Genomic DNA, 27282 nt, shown 5'->3' on the forward strand with positions numbered 1-27282 from the left:
ACTCTTCAGTCTTGTCTTTCTGATCATCTGCAGGGTACAGAAGTTAGTTGGCAGACTGTGTCTCTTAGGTACCAACCTGGCTTCCTTCAGGAAAAAAATAAATACTGAGTATAATTTGGTTCTAGTTCACTCCAGTGAATATTTTTGGCAGATTGAATGGATAGGTTGAATGGATACACTGTGTTTGGCTCTTGTTTCTAGTCCATCAACACTGCATCAGAAGACTTCATGCTAATACTCCCACATGCCCTGGTGCCACATTCACCGATCCATATAACAGAGACCCTCGGTTCCATGCTAAAAACTCCAATTTAGAAAACTGTAACACGGTTCTCATATTATGTAGGACACTGGAAAATGCAGACACAAAGTAACAGTTGTGTCTAAGAGCTGAAGGGACGGGAACTAGATCTTTAAAGACAAGGTTATATGAGTGTAGCCAGCTTGCTCTGAAAAGACCTTGACTCCTTGACATTGTGTGTGCATACACTCCATAGTTCTTGACCTGGGTGCTAGGAACCACTTCTTGAAGTCAATATATTTTAAAATGTAGATTCAGCCACTTGTCCCAGCCTAATCCCCACAAGTCAAAGAGGGGCACTTACAAATTAACAAAGTTCAAAGTAAATTTTGGAAAACTTATGGCTCCAGGAGCTCATTTGGGAGAGAGTCAACGGATAGCTGTATCGTAACTTACTAGTGTCTGCAGGAAAAAACGACATTTGTTAATACAGGGCTTGCTAATTCAGCACAGGTTCAGCAAGATCAAATGGCTGCAAGATTGAAGACATGTTCAAATTAGAAATCAAGGATGTATCTTTCATCAGGATAATTATGCACTGGAATAAGTTGTCATAGCTTGTGACGGATTATCCATTATTGGAAATTTTAAATCAAGACTGAATGCTTTTCTAGAAGTTATGTTCTAATTAAAGTACAAATTGATTATGAAAAATCCTATGGTCTCTGTTGTGTAATAGCTAAGAATTATCCTTTCCAACTTCATCACTGAAATATGTATTTAAAAAGGATTTTTTTTCCTCTTGATTGAAGTCACCTAAACACCTAAGCAAATGAAATCACAGGTAATCTGCAGTGTAAGAGCCTACTGCAATTTTAATATTGGAGAGAGGAAAAGTTCTTCATAACTTTGTAAAAATTTTCCACATTTCTCCCATGTAATTTTTTTTTTAGGTCTCAAAAATCAAAGTGCTTTACGTAATATGCATACCTGACCATCATTCTGTTAGTGTTAGCTTTTGGGACCTCCATCACAACCCCCTGATACGCAAAGACATACACACTGAGTCGCTGTTAGGTGATTCTTCTGCATGGCAGTGATGTGAGATTCTTACATCCTTGGACAACTGTCCAGTGTTCCATTTAAATTGATTGCTGCCCTTGTGTGCAGCATACAGAAGCTGAAACCTCCCTCCCTTCTCCTTTTGCTCATCTGATATTAAAATGTATTAACTGAGATTTACAGCTTCTGGATTTTTTCTGAACAAAATCTGCCTCAGTCATTTTTTAAATTGAATTTAATGTGTGTATTATTATTATGGGTTGTTGTTTTGAAAGTTTCACTTTCAATACTTGTGCTGAGAAAACAAGGGCTATTGCATTCTGTCACCAAGCCCAGAGGGACACCCACTTTCCATTTCAAAACTGCTTCTCAACCCTGTTCTGTTTTCTGAGAGAAAAGTCCAAATTAGAGTCATTGTTTATTCTCAATTAACACGTTGTGTATCACTGCAAGTTTTTATTAGATGTGAAAGGCTTTCTTTGAGAAAAAGGTTGGTGCACGTAAGTGCTTATTAAGTTACGTGGTAGGGTACCATAAAATTGTGATAAGAATGAGAGCCCTTTGGTCATTCTGTGTTAAAAGATACAGACATAAACTGTGGTTTTATTATGGCTACTCAAATTATGAGCAGCAGTTAGATAAATTGTATAGAAAGTAACATAATCTGTTATTTCTACCTTAACTAGTTAAGTAGTGATTTTCATCCACACAGAGACTTAAAATGAAGGTTTAGAAGCATGTGTAGTTACCATTATGGTGTCTATTTATGCTGAAATATGTGGAATTACAGCTTCAATTTCATTTTTAATCCCTAGCAGGTATAAACTTGTGTTTTTGTATTTATTCTTGATACTGTGAATGGAAAGCAGAGGCTACCAATCTGTGGTGTAGAGGATTGACCCAGTGTATTGCAAATATAGTTCTTAGCAAAACCAACAGTTTGGAGCTTAATCCAGCAAAGACTTAGTCATATTGGTAGCATTGCACCCTGTGGCCAGTTCCAACAATTTCAGGTACAGTAAACTGTAATTAAAAGAACAAGAGGTAATGGATTTAAGCTGCACCAGAGGAGATTCAGGCTGTATATTAGAAGAAATTTCTTCTCAGAAAGAATGGTTGCAGTGGCACAGGCTGCTCAGAGAGGTAGTGGATTCACCATTCCTGGAGGTGTTCCAGAACCGTGTGGATGTGGCACTGAGGACATGGTCAGTGGGCATGGTGGGGGTGGGCTAAGAGTTGGACTGGGTGATCATAGTGCTCTTTTTTCTAACCTGAATGATTATAGGATTCTGTGATTCTACTTGTTAGTTTACTAAGGAATTGGCAGTTACAGCACTTCATATGGAATGGCAGAAATGCGAGCTTCTTCCTTACCACCTAAAGTTGAACTATGTGGTACCAAATGTATTTCATATTACGTGGCATCTTGCTGTTGTTTGTACTGCCTTAAATCTCTGGAATAGTTCATGTTGTAGTAAATTTTCATAATGTCAGCCCTATCTAACATTATTTCTTGAATAGTCTAAGTCTTAGTAGCTTGGTGTACTGTCTTTGGTATGCTAGTTAGAAGTTGTAAAATCCTAGTAATCATTCTAAAACTCACTGATGCTTTATATTTTAGAAGCAACAATGTACTGTTGTCTACTTGCTATCTAGATGGTTCACTATTTAGTCACAGTTGTGAGATGAATGTTAAAAGCATTACAGGCACAAACTGTGATGCTACTCACTCAATATGGCATTGCCTAAGCAGCTCACAGAAGTATCCTGTTCCACCTGAAAGAAATGGGCAAGGCAGTGCTCACAGATTTCTTAGTAGCTATAATCCTTTTCTCCCCACAACAGTATTTTCTCAGCCACTTTAAAATGGCCATTTTAATAAATTGGTTGCATTTGAAAGCTTGTGAAGTTTCACTGTAACCTCTATGAGTGATTCCGCTCTATCTTAAAACATTGTTTATTACTTCTTACTCTACTGTAAATTCCTTTGTGAATTTCAGGAAAAAAACATAGTCTATGTTCCTGAAGCGAGAGGTGAGGCTGCTTGAGAGCACTCCAAGGGAAATTGCTGATGTTTCTGAAAACTTTCAATTTACTGTTTGGAAAAATAAAATGAAACATTTTGTCCTGGAGCAGATTAAGACACACACACACATACACACACACATACACACACGCACACAAAAGAAGCATGGAAGCACACAGAGAAACGGTTGCATGGTCATAGCATTGGAGAAACAAAAAAATTGATTCCAAGTAAATTAGGAAAGGACAGAAAAATCAGATGATACCAAAACTTTGGGTAAGCCCAAAGTAAAACATTCAATTTTCCATTCATTTCCAACAAGTTTTTTAAATTGTATTGCTATTGAAGGGAAGAATATTTTAAAATGAGTTGTTTCGCATGTGTACAAAATAAAAAATTGTAGTATTTCCAAAATGGCATGTTTCAATCTAAAGATATTCATGCAGATGTCTTGCCCTGTTGTGTCCACATCATTCACCAGATCCCCTTTTTCAGTTTAAGGTTGTTTGGTGTTTTTTTTTCTGTTGTGTGTCCTGAAAATACCTTTTCGAAGTAACTCCATTTTTTGTTTGCTTTAGCAATTCAGAATCTGTCATGTTTTGGTAGTTCAAACAAAATCTCATCAAGATGGGGAAGAAAATGTCATTCAAGTAAAAACTGAGCATGTAGATGACTTTCCACATGTTTAGTGTTAGTGCATTTTTTTTCAAGAGCTCTTTGAGTCATTTGCACCTTTTTATATGCCTGAAGTATTTCCTCTTGATCAGGAATATGGGGTGTTCTGTGACCAATCAGTTTGTTTCATACTCATGAGACATTTGGTTTTCTCTTTCTGTGTGTTTGCTGCAAAGCTTTCCCTTTGTTTTTCTTAGGTAGGTTAGGGCAGGAGAATGCTGCACTCATCAAAAGATGTGAAGTCCCTCTGCCTGGGGCCAGATGTTCATAAAATATTCCTTTGATATTTTTTTTCCTCCTGTCTCTTCCCCCTAGTCCAGCAGCTGAGAGTAAGTCCCTTTTTCCCTTATGTTCAGCAGCACGTCAACTTGAATTTAGTCTGAGATTTCAGTCAATTTGACTCTCAGAGTAGGGGCTCCTGAGGCAAATATTTCCCTTTCCATGTTTCATGCACTTTGCCTGCACAGTAATTGCACAGATTGGAGATAGTTCATTTGCTACATTGCTTTTGGTAACAGAACAATATAGAAGTAAAACTGGTGTGTTCTGTTCTGAAGAAAAGGTACTTTTCCCTTTGCATGAACAATTTAAAAGTTTCCAGCACACCTGTTTTTTCCTTTCTATTGCACTTATTAATTTGTGTGAACAGTATGAAATTTCCTCTTCGGAAAATAATGATCTTATTCTCACTAATGCTAATGAGTAAATATCTAAACGTGCTACAAATATTCACCTGTAGTTACTTTTACAGCAGCAGTAAATTAGAATTCTACAGTGCAAGAAGCCCAGAACAGAGAGTGCACAAAGGTGTTACAGACAGACTTTCAGATGAATTAAAACAGAAATGACATCTAAATTAGTCTGGACAATGGACCATTTAAAGCTTGCGTATATTTTCAATAGCCCCAATTGCATTGTGATTTAATATATCATCTCTTAGATATATGCCGGTTTTCCACCCCATCTGCCTCTTTTTTTCTCAGCTGCTCCTGTGATAGCCGCTCAGGACAGCATAATCTCTTTAGCTGCAGCACCATTATCTGCTGCTGGAATAAGAGTGGAAGATTAATAAAAAATGGAGAATACTGCACGTATTAAAACACTTCCCCTTTTGCTCCCCAGATTGGTGACTGAAAGAAGTTGAGAAAAAAACTGTTAACAAGAGAGTGTTTTATTGTTCATAAAATACAAAAACTATTACACTAGAGTTAACTGAATCTTACAATTATTCTTTATTTTCCTTTGTTATATTTCACTGTTGAAACAAAGTTGGCAGTTTTTGCTAACTGGAAAAAATACACTGCCAGAGAGCAGCTTATCCCACTTAGTTTATTGCTGCAGTGCAAGGAGTCTGCTTCACACTGATCTGGAATTGCAGACAGTGCACAGTGGCTCTCCTAGAAACTAACTCATGCACACTGCACGTTCCAAATAGGCTTCAGTATGCTGGTGAGATGACAAACACACTGGCAGGAATGCATTACAGCATGGTCTGACAATATGTCCCTTTCCAATCCAACCGCTGGAAGTAGGAAGGTTGAATGAAGCTGAAAGGGGATCCCTGCAGTTGTTCCAGCACCTTTGGGAACCAGGTGGACTCAATAGGAAAAAGAACTAAAATAGACCACAAATTTCACTGCTAGAAGAGGTTTTCTTTTTGTTCGTAATAGTATCACTTTTACTATGAAAGAATTTGCCATGCCATAGTAACTGAAGACAGAAATGAACCAGAACCTCCTTTGTTCTGGTGCAGAATCATTCCATGTGTATTTGCTAATCTTTGTTTAGTCTAGTTTTTAAGGTCTGGAAGTGAAGTAATGCATTTTATGTGCCATTTTTAGGTTATTCCACCACAAAGGATTTATGAGATTTTTTTCCTAAATATTCAGACTACGTTTCCAGTCTCATTCTCATCACTTTTAGTTTTATCATCTTAGATTCCCTCGGGCAGCTTTTCCTAGTGCCTGCTTTTTGGCATTTCTTATTCTTCCGATTTTTATTTTATTTTATTTTATTTATTTATTTATTTATTTATTTATTTATTTATTTATTTATTTATTTATTTGAAGACCTCTGGTTACATCACTTGCAGATGTCGTTGCTGTTCTGTTCACTCCTTCTTTCCATTAATGAAGATGTGGAACGGCACAGGGCCTATCATTGCTCCTACTAGGTACTTCCTGTCAACCTGGTAGGCCACTGAACTCTTTGTCCATGGCCCTTCAGCTCATTCACCATGACAGTGCTCTTATCTAAGTCTTTCTGAATTAATTTTTCAAGTAAGATTTTATGAGGCTGTGTAGGAAATGTTTTGCTGATGCTTCAGTCCAGTCTCATGGCTTCTGCTGTTTTCCTATTTTTCACAGAGGGGATTCTGTCCAAGCAAAAAACAACTGAACTAGCTCAAATGCATTTTGAGCTATCCGTTTTCCCCCTCGAGGTGTAACTTTGCAATCTGTAGCTCCTTGCTGCCTTAACAACAAACATTCTCAAAGGTTAGCTTGCAGTGTACATTGTTTACCACAATAAAGGCCAGATTTCACCCCACACACATCGAGTAAAATGTTGCATACGGGTGACAATTTTCTCTTTGCCTCAGCATAATCTTGGTTTCAGGCCAGGTAGGAACTCATTTAAGCAAAGGGATTTTGCAAGAAACAGATCTCTGGTCAGTGTGAAGATGGCAGAAATGAGCTCATACTAGATAAATCAGAATTTTCTCTACCTACTCCCCAGCAGGTGGTGATTTCACAGAATACCCTCTTAGAGCCTGTAGCTTCTCAGTCAAGTGGGGAGTATCACTTCTCACTGAAGGGACGTTCATTTCTTTTTTTCTTGTACAGTACTGTCTAATTCCCTTTGGAATGACAGAGCTAGCATGAAGTTAACGTCCATCAGTGAATCACCTATACAGGTTCATTTTGTCAGGAGTAACCCCAGTGCTAATTACATCATAATGAAATCAGGCTTTAGCAGTTAAGAAGACCGATAGAAATATGACATCCTTCTCTCATTCCTCGCACATTTCATTACTCTGGCTACTTTGTCTTCTAAAAGTCTGTGTAACCTAGCATTTCCTTGTACACCTTTTCTCTGCTGCCTCAAGGATTCAGGATAACTTTTCCTTAATTATGTATTGAAACATGAAGATTTTTTTTTAATTCTGTGTTGGTATAGAGTGAAGTCTGTAGTCTGCACAGATAGAACCCTGCTCTTGTCCTTGTTTCAACTGCCATGAGAAGCACATACATAGATGGGAATAGCTTTGACTAGAATATGGTATCCTGTCCTCTCTTGTTCTCTGCACTGTTTTCCTTCAGGGGTTATCTTGCTCCTTCTGGATAAGTTACGGAAGATGAAATGGGAGCAGATGTGGAGACTCACAGCTGAGAGGGAGTTAATGAGCATGCTGTCCACTTCACTGGCTGACCAGGTGAGTGGGGCATTGCAAAGTGGTGGTGTGACTATGGCTACTCCATGGGTTGTTGTTGAAGGTATAAAGGGGACAGGAGATGAGGTATGGGAAAACGAGAGAAAAATATTGTGCCTGCAGTCACCATTTGTTGAATGATTGTTCCGAGGAAAATGTGGAGGAGAAGAATAGAGATTTACTCATAAGGTTTCTCATACCATAGTGACATTTTTACCTCCTGTGCACCGATGATTCATAAGATAGACAATTGGAGTTTTCAAGCTTTAATTTTCCTTTCTTCTTTCTTTGACGTAAAACCCTCCAGACATTAGAAGTCCAGACACACTATGTCTTTTCCTACTGGTTTTGTCTAAGCAGATTGTAGTTTTGATAGTCTCTAGATATTTCTTTACTGTTTCTGGCGGAGGAGTCCCATAGGTCTTTAGTATACTCCTGGCCATAACACCCCTGTGAAGGAAAAAGTGCTGCTGTCACCCTGCCATAAATGAGAAGCTGAGGCTGAGAAAAGAAATAGTGCACCTACACACAGAAATGCATATTTACTCTCTTTGTGATTCCTGCCAACTCCACATATTAAATCCAGAAGCCCTATTAATGTAGTACTGGACCTGTACCAATAAGTCCCGCTCAGCAGCTTGAATATATTAACTCAATACAGCGTCATATTTAGATATTTCTACTGCTTCTGAGCTACATCTGGCTCATGATCAGTCACTGCTAAGTAGGCATGGTGCTTATTGTACACACAGAGATGTATGTATGTTTACAGTATCCCTACAGGTTGATCAGAAAAAGCTAGTGAAGTTCATGCAAATGATTCCTGTGATTTCGTTGTCTTTCCAGTAAGGTCCTGAATCACTAATACATGTATAGCTAATATGTGGTGGGACTGAATTTCACAGAATGTACCATGGTTGTTTACATCCCAACCTAATGCTTAACTACAAGATTGCAATTGTGTCTTTTCTTCTCCAACTGGATAGCTGCATAAAGTGGTCCTTTTGGCACATGCTATTCTGCAGGTCTTTCCTACATGCCTTTTCAGTCAAATACCTGGGATAGTTGTTGCAACAATAAAGGATTAGCTAAAATCCCACATAATAATTCTTATTGAATCAGTGACACCTCCAGGATCACTTTCATTCCCTTTATATGATACAGTACTCACTAACAGCAGGCAGTTTGACATTTACTGTGTATTATGCTCCCTAGCGACTAGAAGAGGAGCCATGTCTCTTGCTTGCAGCACACAGTACACATTCTGAAAACTTTGCTGGAGTCCAGAGAGAACTTGTTCCTCCAGTTCAGATCTACCTGTCACCCCTTAGGTTGATAACATGTTTCAAGAAAAAAGAATCATGAAGCAGGTTTTACAGAGCTCAGCTCACGACCACTTGCATTTCTGTCTGTGTGGGGAAGAAAGTCAGTTCAGGGGGAGCAACCACCTTACTGTAGAAAGAACATACACAACTGTCTCTTGGTTTCTTTCTACTAGGATATCTTCAATGCAGTCATCAAACAAAACCCCTTCCTTGTCTACCAGCTTCCATGTTTTTGGAATGTGCAGCTGTCTGATCACACCCGTTCCGAGCAGTGCTACAGAGATGTGTCTGATCTGAAGGTATGTTTTACAAGAGTTTGGATGGGTGGGATCGTTCAAAATACAGAATAAAGAACACCACTTGATGGAAAGACAAAGCTCTTTTCACAGAAGGGAAACAAGAATATACAGCTTATGAGGGCACCCAAACAAGGACAGTAATTGTCACCTTAGCTTTGTGAGTTTTGACTGCTAGAAAAGTAAGGTTGGATGCTACTTCAGGGTTTTGCAAGTTGTAGAGTGATCACTCCACATCCTGTGGAGTGATAACAGAAGTGTACGATATGAACTCCAGATACTGGATGAATGTAGAGAAGCAATCTCCCTGGACACACTTATTCCAAAAGCTGGACTTTCCAAGAGACAAAAGATATACCCTCTGGTGTAATTGGCCTATCAAAGACGGTTGTTACTCTTTGAGTTTCATAGATAAAGTCAATCATCTATTATGGTATGGCCCACAGAAGACAGCTTTTAAAATTAGATTGGTATACTAATCAGTAAATGTTTTATGATAGGTCTTTGTAGGTCAGGATTGACATAGAGACTTAAAGCTTTGTGATCTAATGCCTTGTAACAAGATGCTGGTCAAAATCCTAATCCTGTGCTCATGTTCAGAATCATGTATGGGAGCAACTGCCAGGTGTATAACATCAATTGCTTGAAACGAAAGAAGAGAGATGTGTTGGCAGCGAAAACATTTTCAGAGAGATCTGTTTTAGAAAAATATACTTCCTTTATGGAAGATGTACAGTATTTTTCTGTAAATTAGGATCTTATATTAAATAATATAATTACCTGTGACAGCCAGAATGGGATTCAGCACCGGGTTGAGGTGTATACATTTACATTAGAAAAAGATATTGACACTAATTACTAAGGCATGGTTCAATTGCTTAATACAGTTTGAGTCACCATAGATGTTCTTCCAACACTGTGGGACTGGCAGATACAGCACAGGCGTAAAAGAGATAGAAGTCCTTCTGGCAAAGCAGCTGTTGGGCAGGATAATCATAAGGTGCTTCTGTGTTACTAGACATCTGTATGGAGGCAACTGAACTGTGCTATCCATCAAGGTTGTTGGAGAGTGCTTCAGCTCACCTCAGAGTAGCCATCTGATGATTAATGAGGCAAATCACTCTTTAGACTTCAGTGATTGTATTGACTAATTCCCATCAGCTATGGGACATCCAGCTCATGTGTAACACTTACATGTAATCTTTTAACAAAAGTTTCTTAAAAATAAATTGAATCCTTTCTTCATTATTAAGAAAATTGTTTACCAATACAATTTAGGCTTGGTTGTTTATTTACTGTATTTATTTATTATATAACACTATCAGTTCCATTGCAGCATAGGCAGTGAAGTCTGTGGTGCAAAATATTCTCCACTAGCCTAAGTTACTTAACTCAGCAAGGGGTGCAGACACACAAGCAATTTCTTCAGCTGAATTGAACTTATTCACACCACTAAAATTAGTCATATCCCGTAAGTGCTGTGCTGAATTGAGGCTGAAATTCTTTGCTTTAGGAGAGAGGCAGAGCCTTTTGTAACACATGCAAACCCCACTGATTTCAGTGAAGCTCTCCCCATACTCAGCTGTTACAGAAGTGGCCATCAAGTCATGTTCAACTGTGATATGCATTTTTTTATGGTATGAAGAACTTTAAGGTTGTGAATTTGCATTATGAAATTTAATAGATTTCTAGTTCTAAAACAAATTGGGCTGTTTTGGTATGCAGTCTTCTCAAATAAACAACAAATGTCTTTAGTCCACGTTAGAAAATGTGCTCTTAATATCAGAAAATTTAATCAGTTTCCACAGTATTGAATCTAAGTAGCATGACACAATGTATTTGGCACATCTTGTATTTCACGGTAAGACTGGAGTTGAAAACAAGGTAGGAAAAGCCTCCAGAGGGAGAGGGGGAGAAAGACAGATTGTAAAGTTTGTACTTGAGAATTAAGAAGGATAGCATAGGAAAGACGGAAATGCAGAGAGAGGTTTATATTCTAAGGCAAAACTGGCCCAGTCAAGTATGCTTCAATCTGATCAGACCCTATTGCTCACGTCAGACTGAAAAGGTACTGATTTAATTCCATCTGGTCTCAAAGCCCATGGGATTCAAGGATTTGTCTTCTTCTGCACACAACATTGTTTTAAATTAACTTAGACCCCCAGGGCTGGCTCTTCAAGTGTACACATACTTCTTTGCTGCTACACAAACCAGGCTGGCCAGCATGCTTTTTAGAGGTCTATGAAGTACTTGAATATTTCACAGTATATAAAGAGAATTCCAGTCACTTTTTTTCTTCCTTTTAAGATAGTCTTCATTAAAATGGATCAGTATCAATTTTAACATTTTTTTAAACTTCTCTTATGTTCGAGAAGGTCAGATGTTTGACTGCTGCTGAACTCTACTTTCTTGCTGCAGTTTGGCAGCATATACAAATCTGGGAGAACTTGCATATGGTAGTCTTTCAGAGAAGGCATAAGAGGAACAGAAATTGCTAATCAAGTTTTGCATTGTTAGCAATGACTAATTTTAAATCCATCTAAAACAACATTGAAATAAGACCACTTTAGTATTTTTGTTTGTCTAAATGCTTACTTACCTCCTTTGTCACACTGTATAGTGCTAGACAGAGTGCTGTATACAAACAGGCTGAAATCTGTGGGCTTTGTTCTTCTGTCGCATAAAGAACCACAGCTTACATGAAAAAAAAGGAATTATGCATTTAAAAACATTCCTTTCTTCACTCTGAGGACAGGCACCTGTTTGAAGTTGCTTTGCTTCAGTGTGTGGCAACCCTTCCCACAGAACTAGATGATCTTTGAGGGCCCTTCTAACCCAAGTCATTCTATGTATGATTAGAAAACAAGAGGAGGTTAAGAAGAAGCAGATGCCCTTTAATTCTTCTCTCCATCCAAGCCAGCTTCAGTCTCTGAAGATCAGAGATGTCTGGTTTTGCATGGCGTTTGTTACACCTTGGGAGAAACACTTCGGAGTTGCTATTGAAGACTGGCCAAAAGATACGTGTAGGCATCCTCTGTCAATCTTGCCTCATTTATCTCAGCTTCTCACTTGGTCTGCAGTAGCCCACAGTGCCAATGGACAAAACATGTGCACTGCTGGACAGCAGCGATCTGTCCGGAACTGAGTTTCATTTATGCATCTTTTTCTGGATTGGCTCATCTTCGCTTTCCTTTTTGATTAATAGTTTTTTCCTGTCTGTAAGGAAATCTCAATTACTGTGATTTGGCACAAACCAAATAGCAAGAAAAATCCTATGAAAGACGATAATGAATTGTGATGCTTCTGACAATGAATCATGACCTCATTGAATGAGTCAGTCATCAAGTCTGGTTGTCAAGGATACAGATGCAGATACACACACATAATGGGGTAATTCGCAATCACAAAAATTGGAGGCTGGGAGTATATCAAATTATTAGAATTTACTCCCCACAAGATAGGTAAGTGCTTTAAATCCTGTTGATTGCTTTTGAAGACAGCTTTAAACACAACTGATATCGAATTAGGAGGTAGATATAAAATTAACCTCATAAATGCCCCTCTCTGAAAGTATTTCATATGATTTACTGTGCCTTTCCCAGGTACATATGCTGTACTAGAGCAACTTTATGACATTGCCTACAAAACTTTACACAGTTTCTTGTCCATAACCCAAATACATCACTTTTGATCTGCCTCAAACATGACCTATTGCACCTCCCTATGTTCCAGTCCTTGAGCCACCCCCCATGCTGTCCAAGCACCTCAGCACTGATCTGCAGCAGCTCTGGCATTCTGCTGTCTTGCACCTTTTAATGCCAGCCAAGAAAGAGCTACACTGAGAAGAGCAAAGGGCCAAGAGGGGTAAACAGCCATCCCTTGTATGAACACTGTAGTCAGTAGGGTGATTCTGCTCTGCTAAACAGGGAGCACTGACATATTGTGGAAGTACGTTTAAGGTGTTGCTGCAGTCAGGAGGCCTCTTATTAAGCATCATTATAGGCATTGGAGGGAGAGCTGCAAACTCTTTGAGGACAAACTGAGAATTCTGAAAACTATAATGCAAGGACAGTGCTTCTCAGGCAGCTTAGGCAGCAAGCCAGGAGGCAAAAAGTAATCCCTGGGACCATGGAAAGCAAATCAGGCAGGACAGGGATTTGAATCCCGCATCTGAAAGCAGTGCCTACATCTCTGGGTTGCTGCTCAAAAATGAGTCTCTTCTACTTCTGTACTTCGTATATCTCACCTTGGAAACCTCTGAAACCTCCCTGATGATATTTCTGTGAAGCATTTGACACTTTGTGGAAATATCATGTTGGAATTTTTTGTGTGTTTTTTTTTTGTTTGTTTTCTTTTTGTTTGTTTGTTTTGTTTTGTTTTTGTTTTTGTTTTTAAATAAAATGTTAATTTCTGATAAAAACACAGTTTAACATTTCCAGGCATCTCTACCCCAGGCATTGGTTTAATAGGTATTGCTTGTTTGCAGTGTGGCTTGGGGCACATTCAAACAAAACTTCTCAACAGTATGTACCTGAAACAAAAACCTAGTGAGACAACATTACAATGACATATATAAGTGGCTGTACTATGCAGAATTGCTTATCACTTCTGTTGATTTCAGTGGGAACTGTCTGGCTGCCTAAAAAAAGAATCTAGTTTTTGAGCAGGAAAGCCATCCGTCTACAGAAATCTCTTTTACTTATTTACCTAAATAGCAATGTGCTTATGGGCTTAATTAATATCTGTTCAGCACTTTGCAAAAATAAACCTCTTCAGGCTTAAATTTAGGCTTAATTAATTCTTTCTTTTCCCCCTTCAGCATGGAAGGTAGGTACAAAGCCGGGGAAGGGCAGAGAAGGATATCTTGTATTCTCTGGTGTCCTAAGAGCTGAAGTAGAGTATCAAGATCTGTCTTTAGGTAAAAAAATGGAAGGGATTGTGGTTAAGGAAACATTTGGCCAAATATTTCTTTTGTAGATAGAAGATGCTATGAGGGAAAAATGGATAAAGAACATTATAGAAATAATGTTACATTGAAGCTTATAGCCTAGTGCTTTGAATGTCAGATTGGAAAAGTTTAATGTCTCCAAAGAGAATAATGTGTCTGGAGAGTAAGGAATTTTTCTGGAATGTCTTTTTTCAGTATATTTCAGTGCAGATAACTGACCTTGGAGCCTTCTTCTGTACTCTGTCAGTGCGTACCACCCCCAGTTATTTTTCATCTCAGATCCCACTGGCAGTCTATGAGACAGCAATTGCATCATCATTTGAATGCTTTGAGTCAGAACCTGGTAAATAAATGGGAACTACCAGTTCAGCTTTGTGTTTTTCACTAGGTAATAAATGGATGGAAGTATTCCAGAGTCTGGCTAAGTGAAATCAGTGAATGGTAACAGTTGTTGATTAACTAGTATTATATGAATGGAAATGTAGATAGTGTCAAGTTGCTTAATGACAACTAACCAAGTGTTAAATAGATGTGGAACTTTAAGCTCTGATCTCTCAGTACTTAAATAACTAAATGAAGATTAAAGAGTGTATTTTTCTTAGTTCCTAGAAGCCTTGATCAGGGTAGGAAGGATGCATGGGACAGCCTGAGGGCTAGCGCAGTGCTTGAGTTGTCCACCCAGATAATGGCAGGGGCATTTCACATGTTCCAGGTGCAGTTTTCTCTGTAAGCCAGCAGAGGTTTGGAATAGCATGGAAACTAAGAGGGAAAACAGAAGAAGAAATAAATGCAGCATTACTGTGTTATTTGGTCTCAGAAAGGGGATGTTGTAGTAATGAGATTTTTAGTTTCTAGATTCACTTTCTCTTTTTAATGTTGGGATAACACTTACTCAGTCTGCAAATAAAGTGGATTCCTAGTTCGATTCTTTTTCTTCTGATTTCCCTGTAGTCTCTTTCAAACTGATTTTTTTTTCTTCAATCAATTCACTGTTTCCTGCTGTAAAGTTTCTAACGTAACAACCTTAGTTTTACTTGAGCAGGCTGTTGTTCTCATCATGTCACTGATGCCTTTGGCAGCCCAACCAAGGATGTCTTGGCCTGTACAACTTGTGGTGTGGCTGATTGTATGGTGGACCAAACCTGACAGCTACAGACAGAGCTCAAGGTTATTTTGTGAGCTAACAGAAAAAAAAAAAAAAAAAGAACGAAAAAAAAAAAAGAACATGGCCTTCAAATGTATTATTATATATCAATAGTTAAGAATCTTATTACCTTCTGAAACCTGCTGTTCTTTTCGTGCTTTCATATAAGACATAATGTTTCTCTAATCAGATTACATTTGAGTAGTATCCTGCTCTTTTACTAAACTTGTTTTCTGGTTTTTCTACCTCAGGTCATCCAGATGGTTGCATAGTTCCTTCATGTTCTTTAGCTGCATTGACATATTCTGTCTTTCTTGATTAAAAAATCTGCTTTTCTAGGCAGTCATCAGCTCCATTCAGCTTCCTTCAGTTCACTCCAAGCTCCCCTGACATCTGTACACATGTGGCATCCTGACACTTTTCAAATCTGATCAGATCTGAACCACCAGCTAGGCCCCTGACACTTAGCAGATTTTGCACACGCAACAGACTTGGAAGCAGAGCAGCAAACAGACTCTGCACTGACAACTGTGATTGTCTGGCTTTGACATCATCCCCCACGCAACTTGGTAGAGGCATCAACACTGGAATTTGGCTATGATTTGACATGGTATGTAGTGATGGGAAATCTGTGCAGCACTGGGGAGCCTGTCCCAGAACATGAGGGCTGCTCCGAAAGTAATCCCTCCTATGTTGTGATGTTGGCCCACGATTCCATAGGCGGATGTTGGTGGGATGGCAGTAGAGGCTGAACCTTTCCAACAATATTCCGTTACATTTTGTTGCCATGTGACAGATGGCAGCTGAGGGGCAGTCTGACAGAATGGTGTCTGACAGGGAAACCCATATGGAGCAAAGGTGTGTCACTGAATCCCTCCATGGGGAAAAAATGATGTTCATCGATGCTTGCTGAATGTTTATGGAGATCAAACAGTGGATGAGAGCACAGCAAGCGGTGAGTGGTGCGTTTCAGCAGTGGCAGCAGTGACAGTGGTCACCTCCACTTGTGCAGATTGTTACAAGCAAGGCATGCAGGCTCTTGTTCATCGCCAGTGAAAATGCATAGCTAATGTGGTGGCTGTTGAAAACTAGCGTTTTGTAACTGAGAATTTGTTCTATCAAATAGTGTTATTGTGCTCTTTGTACCCGTTGTAGTTTCCATGCAAATAAATAGGAGGTGTTACTTATCAGAGCGACCTATTTAGTTATTGAATTTATCATCATTAGCTGTTTCTGTGCTCTCAATCCCTGGTGGGAGTGGTCGGAGAGCTCAACAGGGCCATAGGGTGCTCATGAAGACATCCCAAAGAAAATTCTTATAAACTGTAAGTTTAAAAGGGAGAATAGACCAAAGATTATCTTAGCAAGCATTTTAGTTCCATTTTCTAGCTTTTCAGTGTTATTTGATCCACTCCTGAAGAAGAGCAAGTTACCAGCAGACTGACAATTTCCCTTCAAGGTTTGTTTGAAAAAGTGAATCCTAGTACTGTGCAAAACTGTCTAGCAGCCCTTTAGGTTCATTCAGTCCTATGCTTACATTTGCCTGCCCTGAGGTAGGATTCAGTCACTGAGATTCTTTGCATATGTTCTGTGTGTTTTTCTGCATTTAAATATTGAATATTTAAAGTTCTTCTCAAAGAAGAGAGGTTTTGAACATCTGTCACCATGACTTTATGCCTTATCCCAGCCATGCCAGTTAAAGCTCTTTTTGTTTCTGTATTGTTCTGTATTGTTCACAAACACTGCATCAGAATAGTTGACAATTAAGGCAAAATTTTGAATGTGCATACAAATGTAAAAGTAGCAAAGAACATAGCATTACCTGAGGAAAATATCTATACCAAGTATATTTTGTCCAAATTTACGGTGTTGATGCATTGGTGGTAGGTGGATGGTTGGACTAGATGATCTTAGAGATCTATTCCAACCTTAATTATTCTATGATTCTATGATCATTATCTTGATTGAACATGTTCCTATAATAGAATAAATTGATGTGACTGTTGCTGAAACAGTGTTGTTTCCCTATAATTTCCTTTCTGTTACTGTATGTATTGCATCCTAGCAGCTTCAGTAGTAAAATCCTAGGAAGGGATAAAGCGTTCCACATTGGGAAAAAATTTCATTTGTGTTGGCTGTATAGAGGAGAGCACTGTGAGTTGGTTTTCTTTGTGTTCCAAATACTCAATAAAGAGGCTGTCTTATTTGCTGAAGTTAGTGCAGGCAGAACTCAGGCGACGTCCTGTTCTTTCCACCTGCAGATCACTCATTCAGAAGCAGAGAGTGTGTTTTAAGAGGGCTCCCTGCTCCTGCCGAGCTGTTTTGCTGACACTGAGGGGAGCATGCTCACCTGCTCGGGGCTGCTCTGTGCTTCTGTGCCCACTGCCTCCCCCAGCTGCGATGCACAGAGCAGAGCTGACCACCCCGCGGCTCTGTGGCTGTGTGAGTGATGCGGTGCCTCCATGCAATTAACTTAATGCGTTCAGAGAACCTCCAGAACTCCTCACTTGGAAATGTTCCCGAGGGAGATGGATTTTTTTAATCTCTTTAGAAGTCATAGGAATAAAACTGAATACAAAGCACTTGCTTGGTTTTTTTTGTGGGTTTTGTTTTGTTTTTCCTTATGTTATGCCTAAAATACAGCCTCTATAAAACAAAAACATTCCTTCAAGGTAGTTTTGGCTCCTTCGTAGTTTTTCCTTAGGGTCCCATTCTTGTTCACACTGTCAGAGCGCGCTGCAAAGTCACCTAGTTGTAAATGGGAATTGGACCCTTTATGTCAGCATTAGAGTTAAAACTAGGCCAGTGTGAGAGTCATCTCCCATTAAAAGAGCTTAAATACATGCTGGAAATAGGAATTCCAAGGGTGAAGCATTGTACTGCACCACTATATTATATGATGCAGCTGAGATCAGCCTTGTTTAAATGAAGCAGTGGCATGAAGGAAACCAGATTAAATTCAGTCCTCTTTGAAGGGTATACATGCATGCAGGAACTCATCTGAGGCTTTTTCTCCTCAGTACCTAATGACAGAAGAGCTTACCTGACCTGAAACAGTGAATCAATCAGTCATATGGAAATCTGAGATTAATATTTAATACCAAAATCCACGTGTCCATGCTCAAAGAGTCTCTTCCCTGTCAGGTTTGTGGTAGACCTGTGGCAGAGTTCATGCCATGCTGCATCATAACCTACAGCTGTACCCCAACTCATTTGTACGGGTTGTCATATGGAGAGTTCAAAAGAGAATCATCAATATGTGGTAAAGCCTACATGCTGAAAAGACATTGTGGTTGAGGGAAATGGGATTTTTCAGTCTGGTGAAGAGGAGGCTGAGGGGAGATCTTTTTGCTCTCTACAGTGACGTGAAGGGAGCTTGTAGCAAGATGTGGGTTGGCCTCTTCTCCCAGGGAACAGTGATAGGATGAGAAGGAATGGCCTAAAGTTGTGCCAAGGGAGGTTTAATTTGGATAGTAGGAACAATTTCTTCTCAGGAGTGGTGCAGCATAGGCACAGGCTGCCTGGGGAGGTGGTGGAGTCACTGTCCCTGGAGGTATTCAAGAAACATGTGGATGTGGCACTGAGAGACATGGTCTAGACTAATATCAGGCATGACTAGATGTCTGGACTAGATGATCTTAGTGGTCTTTCCAACCTTAATGATTGTATGATTCAGTGATTCTGTGATGCAGTTTTGTGGTTTTTCTTTGATTTTAAGTGGGCTCTAAACTAAACGCAAAAAACCATGGGCACTGCCAATTTGTATTCTAACAGCAGGCTGCGTTTTCTCTTTTTCCTTCTGAGGTGATTCACTGGAACTCGCCGAAGAAGCTACGAGTGAAAAACAAACACGTGGAGTTTTTCCGCAACCTCTACCTGACATTCCTAGAATATGACGGGAACTTGCTGAGACGGGAACTCTTTGGCTGTCCCAGCGAGGCAGATGTTAACAGTGAAAACGTAAGTGGCACGTTGAGGGCTTGACAGTTGTAAAGAGAGTTTCATACATAGCACGAGCTACATGAAAATCTGGAGAATTGGCTGTGGAAGTAGGGACTCGGGAGAATTGAGGTCAGTGCTCATATTCCAAGAGTGATGCTGTGCAAATCATTTAATCTCTCTGTGCCTCAGTCCCTTCCCTGTAAAACTGTCATATTAATCTTGCCTTTCCTCTGTTGTTTTTGTTTTGGTGGTATTTTTGGCTGCCTTTTAAAAAAAAAAAATCCCCATAAAGCTAAGTTCACAAATTGAAAATGAGGATTTGGGCTCTTAATTCCATTAGGCAGTTCTGCAGATCTCATCCTTAGACCTAAAACTTTCCAAGAGAAAGCATTGTTTCTTGCTGTGTTTGTTCAGCATAAGACAATGTTGACTTTGGTTAGTAGATACTAATGCACAAATAATGAAGAGAAAATGAAAATACCAAGACTGCTGGGTTAGGTCTGTGAGTTTTTGCCGTACTGTAAATTGTAGAATGAGTTAATAATTCAGGGTACACATAGGCAGTGAGACTGAGTGAGTTCTTTCTGCCCCAACTCTAACAAAGCACAGCAGCATTTAAGTGTATCTGCATAAAATTTGCAATCAGAACCTTTCAGATGAAACAAATCCTTTGAAAATGGTTGAAATCAAGGATGTTTACATACAGATGTTCTTAAGTATGTGTGTGCCTTAGTACATATAGTTCCAGTATAAGAAACTGTTATTTGAAACACACACAGATGCATATGAACTCCTTGTGTATAATGTGGTCTGTGGAGATTCTAGACCAAGTATCAATTTTGACTATGTAGCCTGAAAGGAAATACAAAAAAACCCTGCATCATTTTATATTATCTTAAAGGAAAAAAAATACATAATTATCTAAAAAGTTAAAAATTCTCTATATAAAAATCACTATCTTGTACGCATTAGCAGTTCAGAGGTAATTAGTGATGTAGCATCGTTGAAGCTCCATTTTGTCTGTGACCACAGGAGCTGCCAGCCCTAGTTTTCTGTCTGTAGCACTCAGAGATTGGATGGATCTATTTTAGCCCAAGGCAAGGCTTCCCAGATACTCATTCAGCCTTCCCTCAGTCTTCTGAAAGAGGTGGGAAAATGATGAAAAACTGGAGATAAACATTAACTCAAGGAGACTGAAACAGACAAAAGAGAGAAAGTGCACAGCAAGAGTGAAAACACACGGAGAAAGAAAATCCTCTGGAAGAGTGAGAGGCTTTTAGAGAATCAAGTGAACTGAATGTAATAAAAGATCACTAAGAGGCTGATGGCCAGAGACATCAGGATACAATAGATGGAGTAGAGGGTTGGAGATATTGAAAATAAAGACAATGAAACAAAACGCATCTTCATCATGTTTTAGTATGCAGGTTAAAATTATTCTGAATTTGCAGCTATGTGTGTTAGAAGAGCAGGAATTCAGTCACAGATTTGTTGCTGTATTTTCCAGAGCTCTGTAAGTCCTTAAACATAGAATCATAGAATGGCTTGGGTTGGAAGGGCCCTAAAAGTCACCCAGTACCAACCTGTCTGTCATGGGTAGGGCTGCCACCCACCAGATCAGGCTGCCCAAGGCCCCATCCAACTGAACCTTGAACACCTCCAGGGATGGGGCATCTACAGGTCCTCTGGGCAGCCTGTGTCAGTACCTCACCACCCTCTGAGTAAAGAGTTTCTTCCTAACATCTAACCTAAATTTCCCCTCTTGTACTTCAAAGCCATTCCCCATTGCCTTATTGCTTTCTGTTCAAAATGTCAATTCCCCTCCTGCTTATAAGCTTCCATCAAGTACTGGAAGGCCACACTGAAGTTTTCCCAGAACCTTCTCTTCTCCAGACTGAACAAGCCCAGCTCCTTCAGACCTTCATCATAGGAGAGGTGCTCCAGCACTTCTGATCATCTTCATGGTCCTACGCTGGACACTTTCCAACAACTCCACGTCTTTCAGTACTGTAGCTGGGTCTTTATGAGGACAAAGTAGAGGGGGACAACCACCCCCCTCTCCCTACTGCTACCCCTCCTTTGATGCAGCCCAGGATATTGCTGGCCTTTTAGGTTGCAAGTACACACTGCTGGGACATGTCCAGCTTTTTACCCACCAGGACCCCCAAGTCCTTCTCCACAGGGCTGCTCTCAATGAGCTTGCACTTGAATTTGTTGAAAATCATTGGGTTCACATGGACCCATATCTCAAGTTTTCCAGATCTCTCTGGATGGCATCTTTTCCTTCTATTGTGTCAACTGCGCCGTTCAGTTTATTGTCATCTGCAAATTTGCTGAGGGTACACTCAATCCCAGTGTCTTTGATAAAGATGAGTAAGTACCACAGGCATGGATCCCTGGAGGACACCACTCATGACCGACCTCCACCTGGACGTAGAGCCTTTGAGCTCAGCCCTCTGGCTGCAACCATACAACCAATCTTTATCCACTGAACAGTCCACCCTTCAAACCCGTATTTCTCCAATTTACAGATAAGGATGTGGTGCAGGACCTTGTCAAAGACCTTGCAGAAGTCCAGGTAGATGACATCAGTTGCCCTTCCTTTGTCCACCGATGCTGTCACTCCATTGCAAAAGGCCACCAGATTGGTCAGGCACTGTCTGCCCTTGGTGAAACTGTGCTGGCTTTCTTGGATCACCTCCTCATTTCCCATGGGCCTTAACATCTCTTCCAGGAGGATCTGCTTCATGACCTTCCCAGGCACAAACATGAGGCTCACCGGTCTGTAGTTCTCTGGATTTTCCTTTCTCCCTTTCTTGAAAATGGGAATGACATTTCCCTTTTTCCAGTGGCCAGAGACTTCACCTGACAGCCAGGACTGGTATGGGGGAGAGCAGTTTGGCAACCACATCAGCCAGCTCCCTCAGGACACTGGGATGCGTGTTATCAAGCCCCATAGACTTGTACACAGTTTGATGAGCTGGTCTCAGACTTCCTTCACTCTTACAGTAGAAGGTATTTTGCTCTCACGACTCCTGCCTAGAGGTTCAGGTACAGGAGAGATACGAGAAGCCTCACTGCCACTGAAGACTGAGGCAAAGAGGTCGTTGTGTACCTTAGCCTTCTCGATGTGAATTGTAGCCAGTTCTCTCTTCTCATTTATCAGGGGATTACACAGTCTTTGGTCTGTCTCTTCTGACCAGTATATCTATAGAGTCCCTTCTTGTTATTTTACACATCCCTCACCAAGCTTATTTCTGTCTGCACCTTGTCTTTCCTGATCCCATCTCTGCATGTCCAGACAGTATCGCTATATTCTTTCCAGGACGCCCACCCCTGCTTCCACTTCATTCCAGATGACGAGTTGTTGGGGAGCAATGCACACTGAATGTAAGTTCTTATTGCTGGAAATGGCTGTTGCAAAAGTTTAAAATGGCTCATTTTACTGAACTTGTATCTGGTTGACAGACACTGGAAATGACTAACTTCAATCCTGTTTCTTATTCAAGACAAGTAGAATGCAATATGGTGTATGGTATGGCTTCTGTCTGAATAGGAAATGTAATTCATTCTTCCTCTTATAAATTAAAAAGAAAAAAAAGAGGATACTGGAAAAGATTGAGCTAGACGTACAAAAATATACGAGTCCTAACTTGCCAAAAGACACCAAAAAGTTAACAGCCTTCTATCACAACAATGAGACATAGAAAATACCTAACTTTGGATAGCTTAAGAATAGTCACTTAGGAGAACACGTTGTTTTTAATCAGTTGCCCTTGTTGTAAGCCCAGCTCAAAACTTGTCAATTTCCTTTTTTTTTTTAGAATACAAAAGGCAAGTTTTGGCTTTGATGTTATGAGACCATAAGAACAGGATTATCATGAAAACTTCTCTCTCCCTCTCTCACTCTGCTGTAGCACACACAGTGCCACAGATGTCCTATTAAAATACAGTGCATTCCCATGATGTATAGCAGGACAGTGTTCAGACGCAGAGCATCATGTAAGGTGAGCAGGGAGCCACTGTTTGTCATTCCTCATGGAACAAGGACTAGGGGACATGAAGTAGAAATAGCAAGTAGCAGGTTCAAAACAAAGCAAGCTATTTCACCCAAGATGCAATGAAGCTTTGAACAGGAAGTAATGTTGCTAAAAATACACCTATATTCAAAAAGTGACTCTTTGTGGAAACAAAATCAGTCAGGAGCTGTTAGGCTTTGGTGCAGGAAATCCTTACGCCCAAGTGGAGGACTGGAGGAGTGTTCTGAGAAAGCATCACCATGCACACACACTGTTTTTACACTCCTCTCCAGGCAGCACGGCAGGAGACAGGATTATGGGCTAGGTGTGGGCTACCTTTAGCCTGACAAGATGGCAGATGTAGGGTTAGGATTCCTAAGTATTTATTTAATTAAAAAAAAGGCTGTAATTCTTGCAAAACCAAATATGCATAAGGTAGGAATTGTTATTTATGTTACAGCTGTTATTTTTTTTCTTTCTTCTCCAAATTGAAGGTAGCAACCTCAAAAGACAACTGGGCTTTATTGTGTTAAACATAATATAAGTGTAAACATTTGGGGCTGGAACTCAGTGATCCTTAAGGTCCCTTCCAACCTAAGACAAACTACAGTACTATGAAAAGTTGCTCCTTCATTTGACTGTGCTTCTCTGCACTGTGGACCAGTGGTCAGAATGCTGAAATACCTCTGCCAGTTTTATAATCAGAGAGAATTACTTAAGCACTAAATCCGCTGAGCCTTGCTGTGGAAGAAGCAGTGGCTTGTTAGGACGCTGTCACTCAGAATCTGGCTGTGGCAGAATGTGCCCTTAAGGTCTTGTTCCAATATGCCAGCCATTGCAGCTCTGCAGTTTAATATTTGTAATGATGTTTTATTTAGAGTGCAACCTGTAATTAAGGAATCTCATTTGTAATGCAGATATCTGGAAAATGTAAAAAGAAATGCAACAGTGGGCACCACTGGGCTGATTCTGTTGCTCTAAGGCCCTTTACACATAACTCTAAGGCCCCTTTACACTTCTCATCAGTATTGAGACAGCCTTAAAATGAATGTAAATTATGTATCTTCCCTTTTTAAAGACTCTTTACAATGTCAGGGAGATGTAAAGAGGTATTAGTTTAAAAGGTAATCAGACGTTACATTAATCTGTCACTCTTTCCCTGGCTGTGTGCATGCATGTATGCTTGTATATACATGTCTGTATGTATTAATAGAGATTAGTACTTCTTTTTTTTTTTTAATGTTTTGTAAGGAAGTATAGTATCACACAACTGAATTTTTAGATGTCTAAAGTCAGTCTTTGGATCCCATACTGCACAGCACTGATCTCATTGGGCACTGATCTTCAGCTGCACCAAGCTGCGCTGTTAGTAGGTTCCAAAAAATTGCAAATAGGAACAAACAGAACAGATAGAGCTTTGAAAATGAAATATTGGAGGCAAAGAAATACAAATTCAAAAACGGAGAGACTCGAGTCATTTTTCTGTTTATATAAAATGTATAAAGATACACTGGAATATTGAAGCTGAAAGGTGCTGTGTGTTTCAGGAACATACTGAGGACAGGGATCTGGCATGTGCTCCTCGCTGCAGAGCATCACTCCGAATCCCCTTCATTCAGTATGTGCTAACATGGGATTACACAGAGCTGGCTCTTCTCTGCAGACTGGTATTACATTCACCTATTTGCCTTGTATGCAGATTCTGGATGGGAAATTCAAATGCGAAATTCAGATTATGAACCAAATCCTCCTGTAAACACTGCCAATGACTGCAATGGCCTTTGAAGTGGGTCCTCAGCCATTCTGTTCTACATCTTCTGTGCTATTTCCCCTTCTTAGCCCTTTTTCCTTTGATGCAAGGGAGAAGATTTTAGGGAAATCCTCTAAATTAAATGTTTTCTATCGGCTTTTAAAGTAAAGCACAGCACTTCATTCTAAAGAACCTACCACAGCATCTAAAATACTTCAATGTGATCTTCTGCCTACTATCTCCGTAGTTGTGCTATGAGATACATCCTGTAATCCTGATTTTAGCACAGGCACACACACTCAACCTTTTAGCATTCTCATAAAACTCATTTCCTGCAGACAGCTTCTCACCAGGTGCTTCTGCCACAGCATTAAATCTGAAGGTTGAATGAGGTGTCCCCCATTACTGAAGCCTGTGTCCTGATCCAAAACCTAGAGCAAGATCAGTGGGAGCCTTATCACTGATTTCACTCAATTTTGAAGAAAAAGAGTAGATTACCGTTAGAGAAGGCTTTAAAAAAAATGAAGATTTGCTCCAGATTTCGTCCACTTTTTCATTTTCCCATTCAGAAGCACAAAGGGACAGCATAAAAATTCTTATTCTCCCTGAAAACACTTGCTTAGGTCCTAAATGTCTTCTAACTTATTTACTTTTTTGTATGAAACCACTGATTTTTAATATTAGCAAATGGCTCTGCATGCAATCCAGTAATATCCATCAGAAGAGCAGGAGATTGATGTGCTATGTAGTTTAAACTCTACTATGTACCACGTAATTTACACTCAACTAATAAATTCAGTGATTTTTGAAGGTCTAAAAAGGGCACATAAAGGGAGCTTCCAGGCCAGTAATTGGGTGCTGAACTTAAAATCAGACTCCTGCTGTTCCAAAGACTGACTTTGTTCCTGCAGTATTTCTACCTACTGCATCATTTGTAGGACTGGCATATAAAGGTACTGTTTTGTCATGTCATAGCCTTTCTCTAGTAATAACAGGTGGCTTATGGCAGTTTTGACAGAAAATCCTAACTTGCCCAGCTGTGTTGTTTCTATTATTAAAACTGTTATTATTATTAAATGCTGAGCTGGTAGCACATCCTTCTAGCTGCCAGAGACTTCCTGTTACACTGCTTTCAGCTGCTTACAGTATTGCTAGATGGGGGGAATTGTGAACTATGTTTCTTTTGACGTGCTTGTATGTCTCTCTTTTCCTTCTCTCAATTTTTAAAGTGAAGCATAGGGAAAAGCATTGGGGGTTGCACACAGTGCAAGTTCAGATGACTTCTTCATGGAACTACTCCATAGTTCAGAGAAAGAACTGACATTTAGCAAGAGTGAACTTGGGGCCAAGAATGTGCCTTTTGCCAGGCTGCTGAAAATTTATGCAAATTATAGGGCTGAAAAATCCCCCTATAATATACGCACTCTCAGTTGTGCTTTGTATGCTAAGAAGGAGGCTAAGATCTCAGGAGACTCCTTTGGAACATGCATGGATATGTCTGATCAGATTTTAAATTTGCCAGTCCCACAATGCAGTACACTGCAAGTGAGGGACCAGGATAAAGACGGGCATTTTCTGTGTTTCTTTCAGAAAGCTCAGTGTCAGGTTTTACCAAACAGTAGAGCTAAGAGCAGAACTCAGTGTGATCTCTGTTCTGAGAGAGATCCGTTAACCTCATTGCTGACCAGGCAATATGGAGGAAGAAAAAAATTAACTTTCACTTGTAAAGGGTTAAAATTCAGGTCAAAGGATCCTGTTGTGAGATACTGACACAGGCTGCCCAGAGAAGCTGTGCGTGCCCCATACCTGGAGGTGTTCAAGGCTAGGTTGGATGGGGCCCTGGGCAGTCTGAGTGGACTGGGACTGGGTGGGCTTTAAGGGCCGTTCCAACCTGAGCCACTTTGGGATTCTAGGATTCCATGAAAGGCTTAAAGAGAAGATTTACTGTAGACAGAAGTTCTGAGAGGGAGTACCAGGGATAGGAAGAGAAAAGGAGTGATGGGTGCCTCCAGGTGCAGTTTGCTGTCAAATTACTTGAACAAGGACTGTAGGGCTAGAAACAGGGCTGACATAGAATACACTATGGAACTTGCCATACAAGAAGGGCAGTCTGAGGAAACATGAGACTAGCCTGTCAAGGCACTGTGGTGCAAGGGAGGGCTATAAACAGCTCTGACAAGAATGGGTGTTGGGGACCTGGAGAAGGGAAATTCAGAAAACTACCTAGATCTCACAGCTGCAGCTGAGAATACAAGAAACTGAGAAGCTGAGAAACTGTACTTCGTATATGCCTAATTGTCATGTTAGGCATGCCAGGAATTTTTTGGGTTCTCAACTATGCTGATCATTCATAGTAAAGGTAAGCCATTACTTCTGTTTAGCAATAAGATTATCTATTTTATTTATTTGACAGCAAAATTCTTG

The 27282-nt window shown here is 40.0% G+C and overlaps 1 protein-coding gene across 1 annotated transcript in view; it reads left to right on the top strand.

Annotated features, from left to right (window-relative positions):
- The first annotated feature begins 6152 nt into the window (after positions 1 to 6152).
- The window catches only part of LOC100539641 (LARGE xylosyl- and glucuronyltransferase 1), a 48054-nt gene continuing 26924 nt past the window's right edge, over positions 6153 to 27282 (top strand). Inside the window, exons 1-3 of the mRNA XM_010712624.3 lie at positions 6153 to 7437; positions 8933 to 9058; positions 18952 to 19107. Coding sequence (XP_010710926.1) covers positions 7258 to 7437; positions 8933 to 9058; positions 18952 to 19107 — 462 coding nt within the window. The 5' untranslated portion in view covers positions 6153 to 7257. The remainder of the gene's footprint in view (positions 7438 to 8932; positions 9059 to 18951; positions 19108 to 27282) is intronic.

The sequence above is a fragment of the Meleagris gallopavo genome, chromosome 1, assembly GCF_000146605.3.
Source record: "Meleagris gallopavo isolate NT-WF06-2002-E0010 breed Aviagen turkey brand Nicholas breeding stock chromosome 1, Turkey_5.1, whole genome shotgun sequence".
NCBI lineage: Eukaryota > Metazoa > Chordata > Aves > Galliformes > Phasianidae > Meleagris > Meleagris gallopavo.